Here is a 14,705-nt window from a genome sequence, read left to right on the forward strand (position 1 = left end):
GTTATTATCTGGTAGAAAATAATGACAATATATATATATATATATATATATATATTTAGTCCATGTAACAATAACAAATTAGTTTATTTCTTCCTTAAGGTTTGCCACAGCTACTTTTGCTTATATTTCTAGGCCTGTGTGCATGAACAATGTTTCAACAGAATTTTCAAGACTATAGTAAGTACTAACTCACAAATAAACTTATTTACAGGATAAATGTCCTTACTAGATAAGAAAAATCTCACTTTTAATATTCAACTGTGAGCAACTTTTCTGACAGTGAACTCATAAAGTCAATGAATTCTCACTAACTTTTCATTCATTACTCATCGGGTACTCAAGATTATAAAAAACATTTTACCATTGTCTTTAGATACTGTCTCAAATTACTAGATTCTTGACATCATTCCAATTATAAGCTCTCTCTAGCAAAAAACTAAATTATAACATCCATTCAGTGTCTGTGTGTGTGTCATGTAACTCTTCCTAAATGGCTGGACTCACCAACTTTTAAGTGGTGCCAAATGAATTGTCTTGGCCCCAAGGTATTCACAAATTACAACTTTTTACCCAACCCCTTAGGGAACCCAGTATTTTGCAAAATCTTTTACAGGAATTCTCCAAAAGCAGACCCCAAATTTTGCAATTATTTGCATTAGAGCACATAATTTAAGTAGGCCTACTAATTACTGTTTGTAACTTGGTTAAAGAAATTAAACTTGCATTATAGTGGCCCTGTAAATGTGAGCCATAGGCCTACAGGTTTGCTATTTAAAAATATAACTTACAACATTGGCAGATTTAAGGAGTAGGGTTAACTGGGAGCAGTTGCCCCCTTTGCTGATCTTATACGGGTCTGTGCTTCATTTCTTGGATTATACTTCCTATGTGCTGTTTTTTATGATGAAAAAAATGCTTTATTAATTTTTTATCAAAATGCACTGTATAGGTTTCAATAAATTGAGTTGCATTTATTCAGGATTTTTATGGCAAAATATTGGACATCCAGGCAGCCTAGCAATCCATATTGAATGAATTACTCAAGTGATATCATATTATAAAGCTTCTGAAAGAGAATATTTGTGTTGCCATGTTCCTCTGGTGCCCTCTATGTGCATCTATTGCAAGGTTTTGAACTGTATCTTGGGATGGTGTGGTATGGTACAATGATGAAATGGTCATTATGGAATAGGAACTGGAAAATTAAACTGTGTTCAAGCAGACAAGCACACAGATTCCAAAGTGAATAAAAAATTACAGTTTAACCTTTCATGTAAGTAAGTAAGTTAGTTTGCACGTGAAATAAGCTGATTAAGCTGCTCTACTGCTAAATAATACTACGATAGAGTTTGGAGCTAATATGCAATTTATATGTTTTTGTACACAGTGATGGTGGTTCCCTCAATACAAACTGCCCCCCTCCCATTCATATTTGTTCTGGGTCCACCAATGACTTACAACACTATTAAACTTGATTCAAAACATTAAACCAATTGAGAGGTACTTCAGTGTGATAAAAACTTTTCATACAAACAAATCTCTCTTTGATTTTTCTTGAAATGGTTTACATCGGGGTTCTCAAACTTTCACAACTCATGATCCATCCACCTGAGTATCCAGGCAAATTTCTTGAACCTGGGGAGGGGGTTACTGTTTTAATATACTTGAGTAAAGTGTAGTAGTACTCTTTACAAGTTACATATAATTTTAAAGTATACTTTTGTTTTATTGTGTGTTGTCTTGTGACCCACCAAAATACTTTGTGATGTTTTATTTCATAGTAATTTTTTAAATTTTTACATTTATAAAGAGTATATTTTTAAATATTTATATGGTTTGTTCTACTGGGTAAACTTTTTGCCAGTGATCCTATTGCACTGATTAAAGCTGAAATTCTTTGAAACTCATATTTAGCTGTTTATGACATGGGTTTGTTGCTAAGAAAGGCCAAAATTTGGTATTTGTTTTCTTAAATTTTAAAGTATAGAAGAACTAATGATGAATGATTAAAGTATTTAAAGATTTCAGAGATTAAATGTTTTTGTTAAGAGTGATTTGTTTGAGTAGTGAAATTAAAAGGTTGAAAATACAGACTTCAGGATTAAGGGGTAAATTTTTGGAAGCTTAGATACAAAACTATTACTGTTATTTTTCTAACAATGTGGTTGGCTTTTGGAATAGATTACCTTCAGATTTATTAGATGCATTAAATCTAAGAGAGTTTAAGGTAAGGCTTGATTAATTTTCAAATGATATGAGCTGACTTAGGTGTTTTTTAAAGAGTATTTTAGTTAATGGAATGGACTAGATGAACTACTGCAGTGGTTCCCAACCTTTTCACCACCAAGGATCCCTTTTATTGTTATTTTTAACCCACAGACTCGATGTTTTTGAAATATTACATTTTGTTAACTAATAATTAACTCGTTTTATCATTTTTCACTATCAAATAAGACGTATATTACTGAATGTGCAATTAAAAAAGCAGCAGTATTAAAAAACGTGTTTAATTAGATGGTATTACCTTCATCGACCTCAGGTTGGGAACCACTGGATTAGTGGATCCTTTGTTGTCCTTAAATTTTGTCATTATAATATAGTGTATGCTGTTATTACAAATCATTTTAATTACTTGATAAATATAATTTGGATGTAAAGGGCTGCATGTAATTTTAGATTTGATGAATAATTTTTTAGTGAGTAAAAGGATGACCATGATGGGCAAAATGATATTTCGTTATCTTATTTTTTCATACACTCTTAATTTAATGTTCACATTATGATCAATATAATGAGAAGTTTATAAAAAGTAAGTGCTAAGGCTATAAAAAATTAAGCTATGAAGCATCAATACTTTTTTAAAAGGCAAATGTTTAAGAAATGCATCAGACAATGTGTATGTGACATTCATATTGTTTTAAGTTATTTTTATACTCTTCTTGTGTAAGAGTATTTAATTCTTTTTAACAGGAATGTCAGAAGCTTCTTGGAGTAACAGACAATTGTACTGAAGAAGAATTAAAAAATGCTTTTCTAAGCCTTGCCAAGCAGTACCATCCAGACTCCAGAAACCAAACAGCGGATTCACAAAAGTTTGCTCATGTTCAATCAGCATACAGGAAACTGCAAGAATACATGGGCAACTTATCTGAAGATAACACAAGTGAAGTCCTTGAAAAGAATTTTGGAATAAAAGTAGGTAATTTAATAATTATATAAGTGAAGTACATGATTTAAAATAGTGACCTTTGTCAATCATGAAACTGAAATCTAAAGGGAAGTGTTGCATTATTAATATTTTTTTCTTATCTTATGATGTTATTTGTTATCTGAGTAAATGAAAGGGTGTAGATTTTGGTTTGCTTAGATTTTCAAAAAGCTATTGGAGTGATGCCACAGAAAAGATAAGCAAAGAAAATCATTCCATTAGGAGTTGAGGAAAGGCCAATGACCCTTTTAAGATGGGTCATGGGTGAAAGGCCATGTCATCTCGTTTGTTGGCTCACATTCAAAATTTTATTATACTATTTCATGAATTTATATCAATAACTTTGATATCAAACTGTAGATTATAATTCAAATTTTAGTACTGTACATTACTTAATTTCTTAATTTAAAAGTAAATATTAAAAAAACAAATAGACGTTGATTTTTGTGTATCACGTGGTACATTGAATGCAGCACTGGTTCAAATTAGATGTTTGTGAAGATAAAATACTAGGTCTATACTTTCGTACGAATTAGAAACTCAAATTACCGATATTAACAAGCTAGAATATATAACGGTCTTATTTTTTCTATTTGCTAAGATATTGCTCATGTAATAAATCAAACACAGTGGCACCTTGCTCATCTCTTTCCATTTTTTGGAAATGCTCCCTTATTTACACTTGTATATATGACATGAAAAACCAATCGGAAGCTCAGAATCTCCCCCTAGTGGCTTTCTCAGCCATTTTAATGGGCTTGGTGCCATTTCTTTCTCTTGAACCAACATTTCAACAAGGTAGATTGCATCTTTAGTCTGTTTGAAATTTCATATTTTTTAGACAAAAATACATCTTAGTTACTAAGCTTAATAAATTATAGTGTAACTCTTTGGTATTGATGTAGTAATTTATGATTTTTTAGTTATTCAAATGTATATATAAAACCTAAAAAAAAATTTTGTTTCATATCCTCCACATGCAAAATTTTTAAAGGCTTAGCAACAGTTGTAAAATTTGAAACTTTTCTAATGCATAAAAGTATTTTTAATCTTGAAATAAATATTAATTTGCATGATAGATAAGCAACATGTGAAAAGATAAAATTTGATATTTTGTGAATGAAAGCACGTGTTTGCCATGTGTGGTGCCAAATTTCATTAAGATTCGCTTACTAATTTAAAAGTTATAGCATGAAAACCATAGCAAGCACAAAATGGTTATGAGGTCAGTCTCTGTTGGCCTGTTTGCTCATTCAGCTACACTTTTGGCTGTTGTCCTTAAGTTTTATCTTATATAAGTTTAAGATTTGTGAAAGACGAATTAGACTTCAGTTAAGACAGTTCTATTTTTCTAACAGGGTGATTGGCATATGTAATTAGTTGCTGTTTGCACTAACAGAGGCTGGAATGATACAAGAGTGTATTTAAATTTTTACTTTTCTCAAGGGTGGATGTGCAAGGACAGCCTTGAAGAATCAACTGGTCGCTTATTAGTATGTTTGTTTGGTTGTCAGGGAAAAAAGACATTGTCTCATATAAATCCTAGTTAGCCATCTAAGTTTATCTTTGGAATATTTTTTAGAAGTTATTACACAATGTATGATTTGCTATTTGAAAGTAGTATTGTTTAAACTTTATTGCTATACAATTACAAGTTTAAAATTTTACATTTAGCTAATGTTGTGAATTCAAGATTTCAGCAAAAAACATACATTTTGGTCCAAATATCCCAAAATGCAAACTTCTAGACAACTGTTTCTTCCCCTCGAGATGGATTCCTGTATGTGGTGAGGGTACCTCCCAGGGAAGATTCTGTTTTTTTAGTTTACCTCCTCTGGGATCTGAACATCCACTCACGTGTTTGCTATGTGTGGTGACCATTGAAGGGGAAGAGAGGATCTTGGTGGTTGAGTGGTGTCTTGGGCACTGCAACACACCACTTTTGTCTTGAGTTCCTGTAGATGGGTGGCCTTGGGGTGTCCCTCCCAGGGCCAGTTGGCTGGTCCTGCTTGGCTAGGATCAACTGAGAGCCAGTGTTTGGCTTTCTCAACAGGTGCTGTGGGTATTGTGTCTGATGCCAGAGTTTGAGTACAGTGTTTACGAAGCCATGGCATTGCTGCAGTGTCCTTGTTTGGCATTGTAGTGTGTCCCCTCATAGAACTCCATGGTGAGTGGGGTCAGTAGGCACTGAATCATTCTCTATTTCTTTTGGATCCCCCAGTCTTAGAAAAAAATAAAATTGTAAAAAAACAGCTAATAAGTAAATGACCATGCATAGATGACTCTGTTACACAGTCACCACCAAAGTAAGCTCTTGTACCTCAATTTTTTAATTCTTCATGCTTTGTCTGACAAATCCTTAGGGCAAATGTCTCCCTTTTTCATTCAGAAGGGATTAGAGGGGCTTGCTGGCTCTCCCAAGTCAGTCAGGAAGTTACGATCTGGAGACATCTTGGTGGAAACATCTACACCTACACATAGCGAACTCCTCCTGAGGTCAAAGGCCTTTGGGGACATCCCTTTGAGGTTACTCTCCTTGCTACTCTGAACTCCTCGCGAGGAGTTATCATAGAGAGGGATTTAAAGAATATATAAGAATTGGAGATCCTTACTGGTTCCTCCAGCTAAGGAGTTTCTGCTATGCGACTCATCTGCACTTGCAAGGATGGAATTCTGCTGCTGATCTTACTAACCTGCTCAGATGTTTCCAGTGTCAGCAATTCAGACATTCAAAGGCATCTTGACATGGTTCTAGGAGCATCAACTTGACCCTCACTGCATCAATTATGGTGGTTCCCACCCCTCTTACTATCAATCTTGCCCTAAGTGGGTAGAGGAGAAAGAGATATAGCATTTAAAACCTGTTAACAATGTTTCTTACCCTGAGGCTCTGAAGTTATTGTCCCTACTCCATCTTGGACATATGCCACTGCACTACACTCCGCTACTACAATGGGAGTTCAGACCTTTCTGTGCCTCCAACAGAGTCATTCTCACACCATGTGAAGAGTCTTTTGCCCTCTGTGGATAAAAGAGTTGACAAGTCAATGTCTACTCCTGTCTCTATCCCCACAGTTGCTTCCAGTGACTGCCCGGGTCCATCTCCTTGGGCCTCGGCTTCCAGTGTCACCTCAGCCCCAAGATGCAGAATGATTATTCATTCACACCCTCAGTTACTGAAATCTACTGACAAAGATTTGCCCAGGGCAGGATCCATGGAGGTCGACAAACCTCTTTTTGGTAAAGAAAAATGGCATGGTTGTAAACAGAAGGGGCCCAGTTCTCCTCCACCTAAATAAAAATTGTCACTATGATACGGTGGAATTGTCGAAGTTCCCGTTCTAATCTGGATGACATTAAGGTCTTGATCAATTTCTATCCTCCAATGTGTATCTCCTTACAGGGAATATTTCTGAAACCTTCCAATACTGTAACCTTTTGGCAGTTTTTTCTATACTGAATGACAAGTTGTGTAATGGAAAAGTGCACGGAGGGGTGCCACTGCTGGTCAACCAGCATGTGGCCACCTTGTCTGTGCCACTAGATACACCTTTAGAGGCTGTAGCCATCCATGTTTCCTTAGATCGTACCATCAATGTTTGTTACATCATCCTGTCTCCTGAAGAAACCTTGATGCTCTCATAGAACAGTTGCCATCTCCCTTTTTCATCTTGGGAGATTTTAATGGACACAATCCTCTTTGCTGTGGTTCTGATATTGATGGGAAGGGTCATTCTGCTCTCATAGAACAGTTGCCGTCTTCCTTTTTTCATCTTGGGAGATTTAGTGGACACAATCTCCTTTGGGGTGGTTCTGATATTGATGGGAGGGGTCATTTTGTGGTGTATATGTTCTTGGATCACAATCTGTTTCTCTTCAATACTGGTGCCATTACCTATTTTCATGCACCTAGTCAGGCTTTTACTGCTATTGATCTATCCATCTGTTCCCCTCGTTTTTTTTCCTCATTTTTCTTGGAGGATTGACTGACCCACAGGGCAGTGATTATTTTGAGGGAGATTGGCTGTGGTCAATGACACCTGACCTGAGTGCTGTCGTTTGTCTTTCATCTATTAACAACTGCATGAAGGCAGTAACTGATTACATCATTCAAGCAGCTATTCATTCTGTACCCAAAACCTTGACACGTTTCCCACGGTATCCTCATCCATGGTGGTCCCCAGCCTTCAACAGGCATGGGAGGCTCAGAAACAGGCCTGGGATACCTTTTGCATGTATCTCACTCTTTCAAACCACACTGCTTTTCAGGGGGCCCCTGCCCATGCTTAGCAGGTCAGATGTCAAAGCCAAAAGGAATCTTGGATTAAGTTCACAACTAGCATCTATTCTACCACCAGTTCCAAATTCCTATTGGACAAGATTTGGAAGGTCAAACGGAAGTATCCCTTCCATCTTGTTCTCCAATGGCCAAGAAGTTGCTGATGTATAGAGCATTGCCAATACTCCCAGAGAGAGCTTTTCTCATTTTTCTAGCACTTTTGTTACTTCCCCCACCTTCTTGGCCATCAAGTCTCAATCAGAGAGATTTTCTCTTTCCTTTTGGACTAATTGTCTCTATGACAATTACCCCCCTCCCTTACACTGGTGGAACTCAAGCTTGCTCTTCATCAGTCTGGCAGTACATCAGTTGGAACTGATAATGTTAACTATGACATGCTGCACCATTTCTCTCCTGCCTCTCTTGTTCTTCTTCTGATTGTCATTAACTGGATCTGGGAAGAGAATGTTTTTCCTGATGCTTAGTGCAAAGCTATTGTCCTACCTTTTTGTAAGCCTGGGAAGGATCCCAAGATTCCTTCTAATTATTGTCCAATTGCTTGGGCTAACTGTCTCTGTAAAGTCTTAGAGAGGATGGTTAATGCTCATCTTCTTTGATTTAAGGAATTAAAGAACCTCCTCTTGCCCACCCAGTGTGGGTTATGTTGACAGGGCTCCACTTGAAACCTCAATCAGGGAAGCCTTACTCAAGAGAGAACATCTTGTCTCTGTTTTCTTCGATCTTGAGAAGGCTTATGACACTACACGGAGGTACAGCATTTTGCAGGATCTCCATTCGTATGGGTTGTGGGGCTATCTACCCATTTTTATTCATATCTTTTTACTAGAAAGGCAATTCCAAGTTTGTGTGGGTTTGACCTTTTCCCATTCTTTCACACAGGAACTTGGAGTCCCTCAGGGCTGTGTCTTGAGTGACACACTTTATAATGTAAATATCAATGCTGTTACTCAACAACTTCCTCCTACTGTTGCAAACAGCCTCTCTATCAATGATTTCCACATCTTGTGTCACTTATAGGACATAGGTTTATTGAGATGTAGCTTCAGACTACCTTCAATTGCTGGTTGATGTGGAGCACAGCAAATAGTTTTACCTTTTTCTTTCTTGCATTTTTGCCACCAACGGGATTTACACCCTGATTTTGATCTCCATCTCAGTGATGTTGTTTTTCCCATGGTCCTTGAGGCAAAGTTCTTGGGGCTTATCTTTGAATGTAAGCTTACTTTCATTTCTTACATCAAGCAGCTACGTGTCAAGTGTACAAGGCACTGAACATCCTCCATGTCCCCTCTTCCACCTCTTTGGGAGTAGGTTCTGCACAGGTGCTTTCCACACTTCTCTTGTCCACTGTTTGCAACTTTCTTTGCAGTATGCTACTACACTTTGATCCTCACCACAGCATTCCACCTGGGGTTGTGTCTGAGGACAGTGGGCTATGCTCTTTTGGAATAGACAGTCTGCAATTCCTCCTTTGGCCTTCATATCCAGGAACACCACCTGGTTGAATTGGTTCTGTTATTGGATGATGTTGCTATCTCCAATGATCAACCCATCCTGCCATGGCTTATTACCATCCCCTCCTGTGACCTTTCCTTGTTTCATCTGAGGAAAGCAGATATTCCCATTTGGAAGTACTATCTTCTCTATGTAGAACATCTTTTGAACCATTCTTCTCTTTCCAATTTTATGGATAGTTCGAAATCAGACGACTCTGTGAGCTTTGCCATGGTTTGTTGTGGCTCATTATTTGCTCACAGGATCCCCTCTACAGTTTCTGTGTTCACTGCTGAGTTGTATGCCATTTCTATTGCCCAGGATCATGTAGAAGCTATGCAGTACACTGACAGTAACATTTACAATGACTCTCATAGCTCTCTACTGGCCCTGGAATTGCTTAATGTTAGTTCTCACCCTGTTCTTGTAAATATTCAACAATGACTGGCCCATTTTTCTCTATGTTCCATTACTATCCAATTTTTCTGGATACCTGGCCATGTTGGTATTCACTGGAATGAGCACGTTGACACCACAGCTAAGTTCGTCTGCTCTTGTTCTGTGACAGCCATGACTATTCCATATATGAGCTACAGTCCTGTTTTCAAGGCTCAGCTTCACATCAGTTGGCAGTCAACTTGGAGTGAGCTGCTTAATAACAAACTTTTCCAGAACAAACCTTCTTTTGCTCTTTGTCTGTCTTGTTTCCATAAGGATCAGAAGGAAGAAGTTGTCCTGGTTAGGCTATGCATTGGTCACAGTTTTTTAAATCATTGTTTTCTTTTCAAAAGGGCTATTCCACCAATGTGTGGCTTTTGTGACATTCAAGTCACAATAGCACACATTTTACTATTTCAGACATGTATTTTCTATGGGTTTACCCCTGATGTTGGACAGTGTCATTGGAAATGGTGACACTGTCCAACTTGATTGTGTTTTTAAATATTTAGGAGCTATTGGTTTTTCAATTCTCTTTGAGTCTCTTATATGAATTTTGGGCGTTGCTTAGTTTTTTACCAGTTGTTTGGGGCAGATAGCCTCATTGATTTGCACCATAAAATGCCAACCAACCGTTTCTTTATCATTTTTCAAGTTAGATATTGTACAGCAAGATCTTGATTTAAAACAGAAATTTCTCATATATGCCTTTCTTTCTGTATGGTAATCAATAACAAAATATGTCACTAGTAAACTCCACATATTTTAAATTATTAACAGTGTAAGAAAAATATAATTAAGACATTTTATTGATGTATATCATTTCTGTGTGTTGTATAAAAATGAATTACATTAACAGACAATGTTATGTCTGTTATCAATATTATCTCTGTATGGAAACACATAGTTCTTGTTTTTGAGCTATAGCTAAGATGTTGGATAAAAAAATATTATTTTTTCCAGCACACTGTCCCACAGCACAGACAGTACCTAAATTATGAAGGAGTAGGATATGGTACTTTAAGTCAAAGGGAGCAGCAATACCAAAAGTACAAGATGACTCGAGCTGTTGACCAAGTACATGAGTATCGATATCAGAAGTTGGCAAGCAAATATGAAAACTCATTAATGTTAAAAGATGCAGCTTTAACAAGACAATTCAAAACAAGGTAATATCTAATGTACAGAAATTATTTTTTAGTATTGTTAGCTTTCAGTAGTGAAGTTTAGATTTTAATACTTTATTGCCAGTCATATGTTATTTATTTCTGTTGATAAAAACTTGGTCAATTCAACTCACCTTGGAATTACATTGTAACCATGAAACTATACATTCTGTAACTCTTAATGTACTAAGTATATCTTCATGAAATTTGGCAAACTTAGAAGTCCATTGTACAAAAAAAATCAATTTTTTAAATAAATTATTTTTCCAGAGATTTGATCATGAACTTACAAAACCTTTCATGAGTCAGTCTCAGTGAAGTTTATTTTATGCTGAGAAAAGTAATACTTATTTTCAGCTTATAGTTTTCATATTTCATTTGCATCACCTTTAGAACCTGCTAAATGGATATGAAAAGTTTTGTTTCAATAAGACTTTCTTTCTATTTTGTCTTGTCCTAACACTAACTACAGCAAAATCATCAACGTAAGTGAATGAAAAATTGATAAATATGAAATAAAATATCTTGTTTTCTTCTTCGAATGCATAATTTGTCTCCAAATTTTCAAATTACTTTTTCATGTTTAAATTGTTATTTTCACAATTGTTTTATTTTAATTTTATAGTTTATTGTTGTACTTTAGATCCACTAGTACATGTGAAAAGTGGAAGTGGGGGCATTAGCTGTTTCCCCTGGAGTTTATGTGGTCTTTACACTTGTGACATAATTACTTTAAGCCTCAGTGGATCTTTCACATTTGAGTCTTCCAAAAATAATTCATGCAGCTTTCAAAAAAACATTATAGAACACAAAAAGTATGTTAATCACTAGAATAGAACATCCCCAAACTATTATAATTTATCTGGCTTTCTAAGTAAACTATAATAGGTTACAAAATTCCATTATTCATTCAAACTAGCAAAATCATTTTTACTGAATGAATACCTTCCCCCCACCACTGGCCCTGGAATTGCTTAATGTTAGTTCTCACCGTGTTCTTGTAAATATTCAACAATGACTTGTCTTTGGTCAATTTGACAAATTTATTGACATCTAAGCAAATATAGACGATAGTACGTTCCAATTCTCGATTCTTGATTGTTATTATGTATAGTTTAAAATTCTAATTGGTTGAAAACTGAAGCAGCTATTTTAAAAATTAAAAATCATGAACATAAGAAATAGATGACTATTTTGTATTTTATAGTATCAATTAGTTAAATGCATTAAGTTAAAACTTCGTATATTATAGTAATGTATATGTTTTTCAATAAATAATAATTCTGTGTCAGAAGTAGTTTTTGTGAATTAAGAAATTCCAATATGATTACTCCCATCCATACACAGACAAGTTATTTTTTTCTTGAAACACACTTTTTTGCCTGAGAGATTTGCATGTTACCAGCTTTTTGAAACTAATGCCTACAGTTCATGTTAAAATGTAAAATAGCACTACTGCCTGATAACATACCATGCAGCAAAACCCTCCACTATTAGGAATGTGACACATCCCTTTGCACAATTGCTCCCTCCATATTCACACCTGAAATCATCATCCTTTTCCTCAGCACAGTTGTGCAAAGATGTTTAATTTTGCTGAGACTTGTTGAAGTATTTTACTTCAACTACTTTGTGTTTTCAACCTTTCAATATATATATTTACAAATTAACATGAATTCTTTGTCTGCTGAAGACATGAGGATTTTTATTTGTGAATATGGAGAGAGCAAGGAGGTGTATTGCATTCCTATTGGTTGAGAGTTTTGCTGCATGATACATGTGAATTTTAGGTGGGAGTTTCACAAGGCTGATGGCATGCAAATCTCTCAGTCAAAAAAGTGTGATTTCAAGAGGAAAATAGCTAATCTGTGTATGAGGTATCTATTGGAAATACATTTTCAAGTAAGGCAAATGCTACCTTTCTTATCTTTAAGGTCCAAGTGTAACATTTGGTATTTTTCCATGAAGCTCATTCTATATCTTAATTCCATCAATAGTTAAAGATTGGTTCTCCCTTTATTGACATTTATTAACAGCCATTTGTCTTTTTTTTTTGCTGAGCACATACTTCAGTTGTCTCAAATGCTGTGAAGTTGATCTCCTTGATACTGAATGAATTACTGAAATTTAAAACATTGGGATTTTTGTGTGTGTGTGTCTGTATTCAGTAACAATATTATAATGTATGAGAATATTTTATAAAAAAATATTTATCCTGTTTCAACAGTCAAGCAATGGAAAGAGTAGTTGAAGATCTGATACAGAAATCAATGTCTAAAGGAGAATTTAACAATCTTCCTGGAAGTGGTAAACCTTTTAAATATGTTCCTGAAAATCCGTATGTAGATAGAATGACTCATAAACTAAATCAGGTTAGTATATTTTAGAAGTTCTTTGTGTTCTTGTAAGTCATCATAGTTTGTTTATTTTAATGGTTCGATGGGTTTTGAAAGCTAATTATTCATGTCTTATTGATGTGTATGTATATATATTGTACATAATTATTTTTCCTCAATTTCAAAACTTAAATTGCTATGAAATTTCAGCTTTGAATATTTTAACTGGTGAATAATTTGTTGAACTTATAATTAAACTTGCACAAAAATAAGGTGTTATGAAAGTAGTAATAAAATATTTGTTATGTTTTTTCCCTGAAGTTTTATGTTATAAATGAAATGTAAGAATGCATTTCATTTTTAAACAAATAGATAACCTAGTCCAGTAGGTCCCAACAATGACTCCAATGGGAGATTTTAGCTGGTTTGCAAGACAGCTGTAAAATGTGTATTTTAAAACAGGGCTACCAAAGTATATTGTTTTACAAAGTAAATTAAATTACTTCAAAAAGTTAATGTTGTATAAAGTGGTCCAGAAAATGTTGACATTGGAATTAACTGGTCCTCAGTGGAAAAGGGTTGGAAACCACTGGCTTATCCAATAAAATAATATAGTTAATTTATTAACTTTAGAATAAGGACAATAGGTGTATTATCATTAGATAGAATTTTTTTTACTTGGTACAGTCATTGTTCTGTAGTATATTACTTTTGTTTCAATAATTAGATTCAACACTTTTTCTTTTGTGCAGATCCTTATTAATAATGGATTTACTCCAGAATGGATTGTTTTGGAGAAAGAAGTCAGAGAAGATAGAGAAAAACTTTTCCAGCAGATGGCAGTACAGAGGGCAAGCCTTGGGCCTTTACCTCTGAGTGAAGAAGAAGAGAATCACTGGCAAATGATTTTGGATAATCTAAAGCAAAAAGAAAAAGATCTGAATGTCAAAATTGATAAATTTAATATAATAGTTCCAGCCCTCAAAAAACAACAGGTATATTCTTCTCTTGAAGGAGTTCTTTGAATTTTATATAGTGTTAAAACTGCATTATATATTAAATAGATGTATAATCAACAATACATGCAGTGTTTACACTTTTTTTCATATGATCATCCATTTAATTTTCTAAGTGTGTAACTATTACTTATTTATTAACTTTTCAAAATATGTTATATCCTTAGTGATCATGAATGGAAAACGGCATTATATTTGAAAAGGCAATTTAATTGTGTACTTTTTAAGTTCACCACATAAAAACTTGAATGTTTTGTGAAGTTTATTTTTTGTTCTTAAATAATTTCTTTATAACTGAAGTATGTCCCCATTTTTCTCAATAGATGTTATTAACAATGATATTTTTACTGTGTTACAGTTGAGAGTTAGGCTGTCTAAGATGGCACAAGAGGTTTTAGAGAATGGAAAAACTAAAGAAGATAAGCAAACAAAAACACAGATTTCAACAACAAAAACTGGTGGTGGCTTTCCTGACAATGGCGAAGGGCTCATTGGGTTCCTTTGCAATATATTTCAAACAAAATAACATACATGTTAACTCCTACTTTTAAAACTAGTTAACCATTAAAGATTTAAGTTTTTAAAAATAAAGCTTTTAATTTTGTTCATGAAAGAATTTTGTGTCTTTATATATATATATATATAAATTAACATGTAGCTTTACAAGAGTAATAAGTGCAGTTATTTTGGTAAAGCCGACTGATTTTCTTAGGAGTTTATATATATATATATATATATATATATAAA

General features: G+C 34.6%; 1 protein-coding gene across 1 annotated transcript in view; it reads left to right on the forward strand.

The window, feature by feature from the left end:
- The window catches only part of LOC106469884 (dnaJ homolog subfamily C member 28-like), a 24,917-nt gene extending 10,344 nt beyond the window's left edge, over nucleotides 1–14,573 (forward strand). The window contains exons 2-6 of the mRNA XM_013930404.2: nucleotides 2,971–3,195; nucleotides 10,404–10,609; nucleotides 12,834–12,978; nucleotides 13,695–13,937; nucleotides 14,317–14,573. Coding sequence (XP_013785858.1) covers nucleotides 2,971–3,195; nucleotides 10,404–10,609; nucleotides 12,834–12,978; nucleotides 13,695–13,937; nucleotides 14,317–14,484 — 987 coding nt within the window. The 3' untranslated portion in view covers nucleotides 14,485–14,573. The remainder of the gene's footprint in view (nucleotides 1–2,970; nucleotides 3,196–10,403; nucleotides 10,610–12,833; nucleotides 12,979–13,694; nucleotides 13,938–14,316) is intronic.
- Nucleotides 14,574–14,705: the final 132 nt, after the last annotated feature.

Source organism: Limulus polyphemus, unplaced genomic scaffold, assembly GCF_000517525.1.
Source record: "Limulus polyphemus unplaced genomic scaffold, Limulus_polyphemus-2.1.2 Scaffold3703, whole genome shotgun sequence".
Lineage (NCBI taxonomy): Eukaryota > Metazoa > Arthropoda > Merostomata > Xiphosura > Limulidae > Limulus > Limulus polyphemus.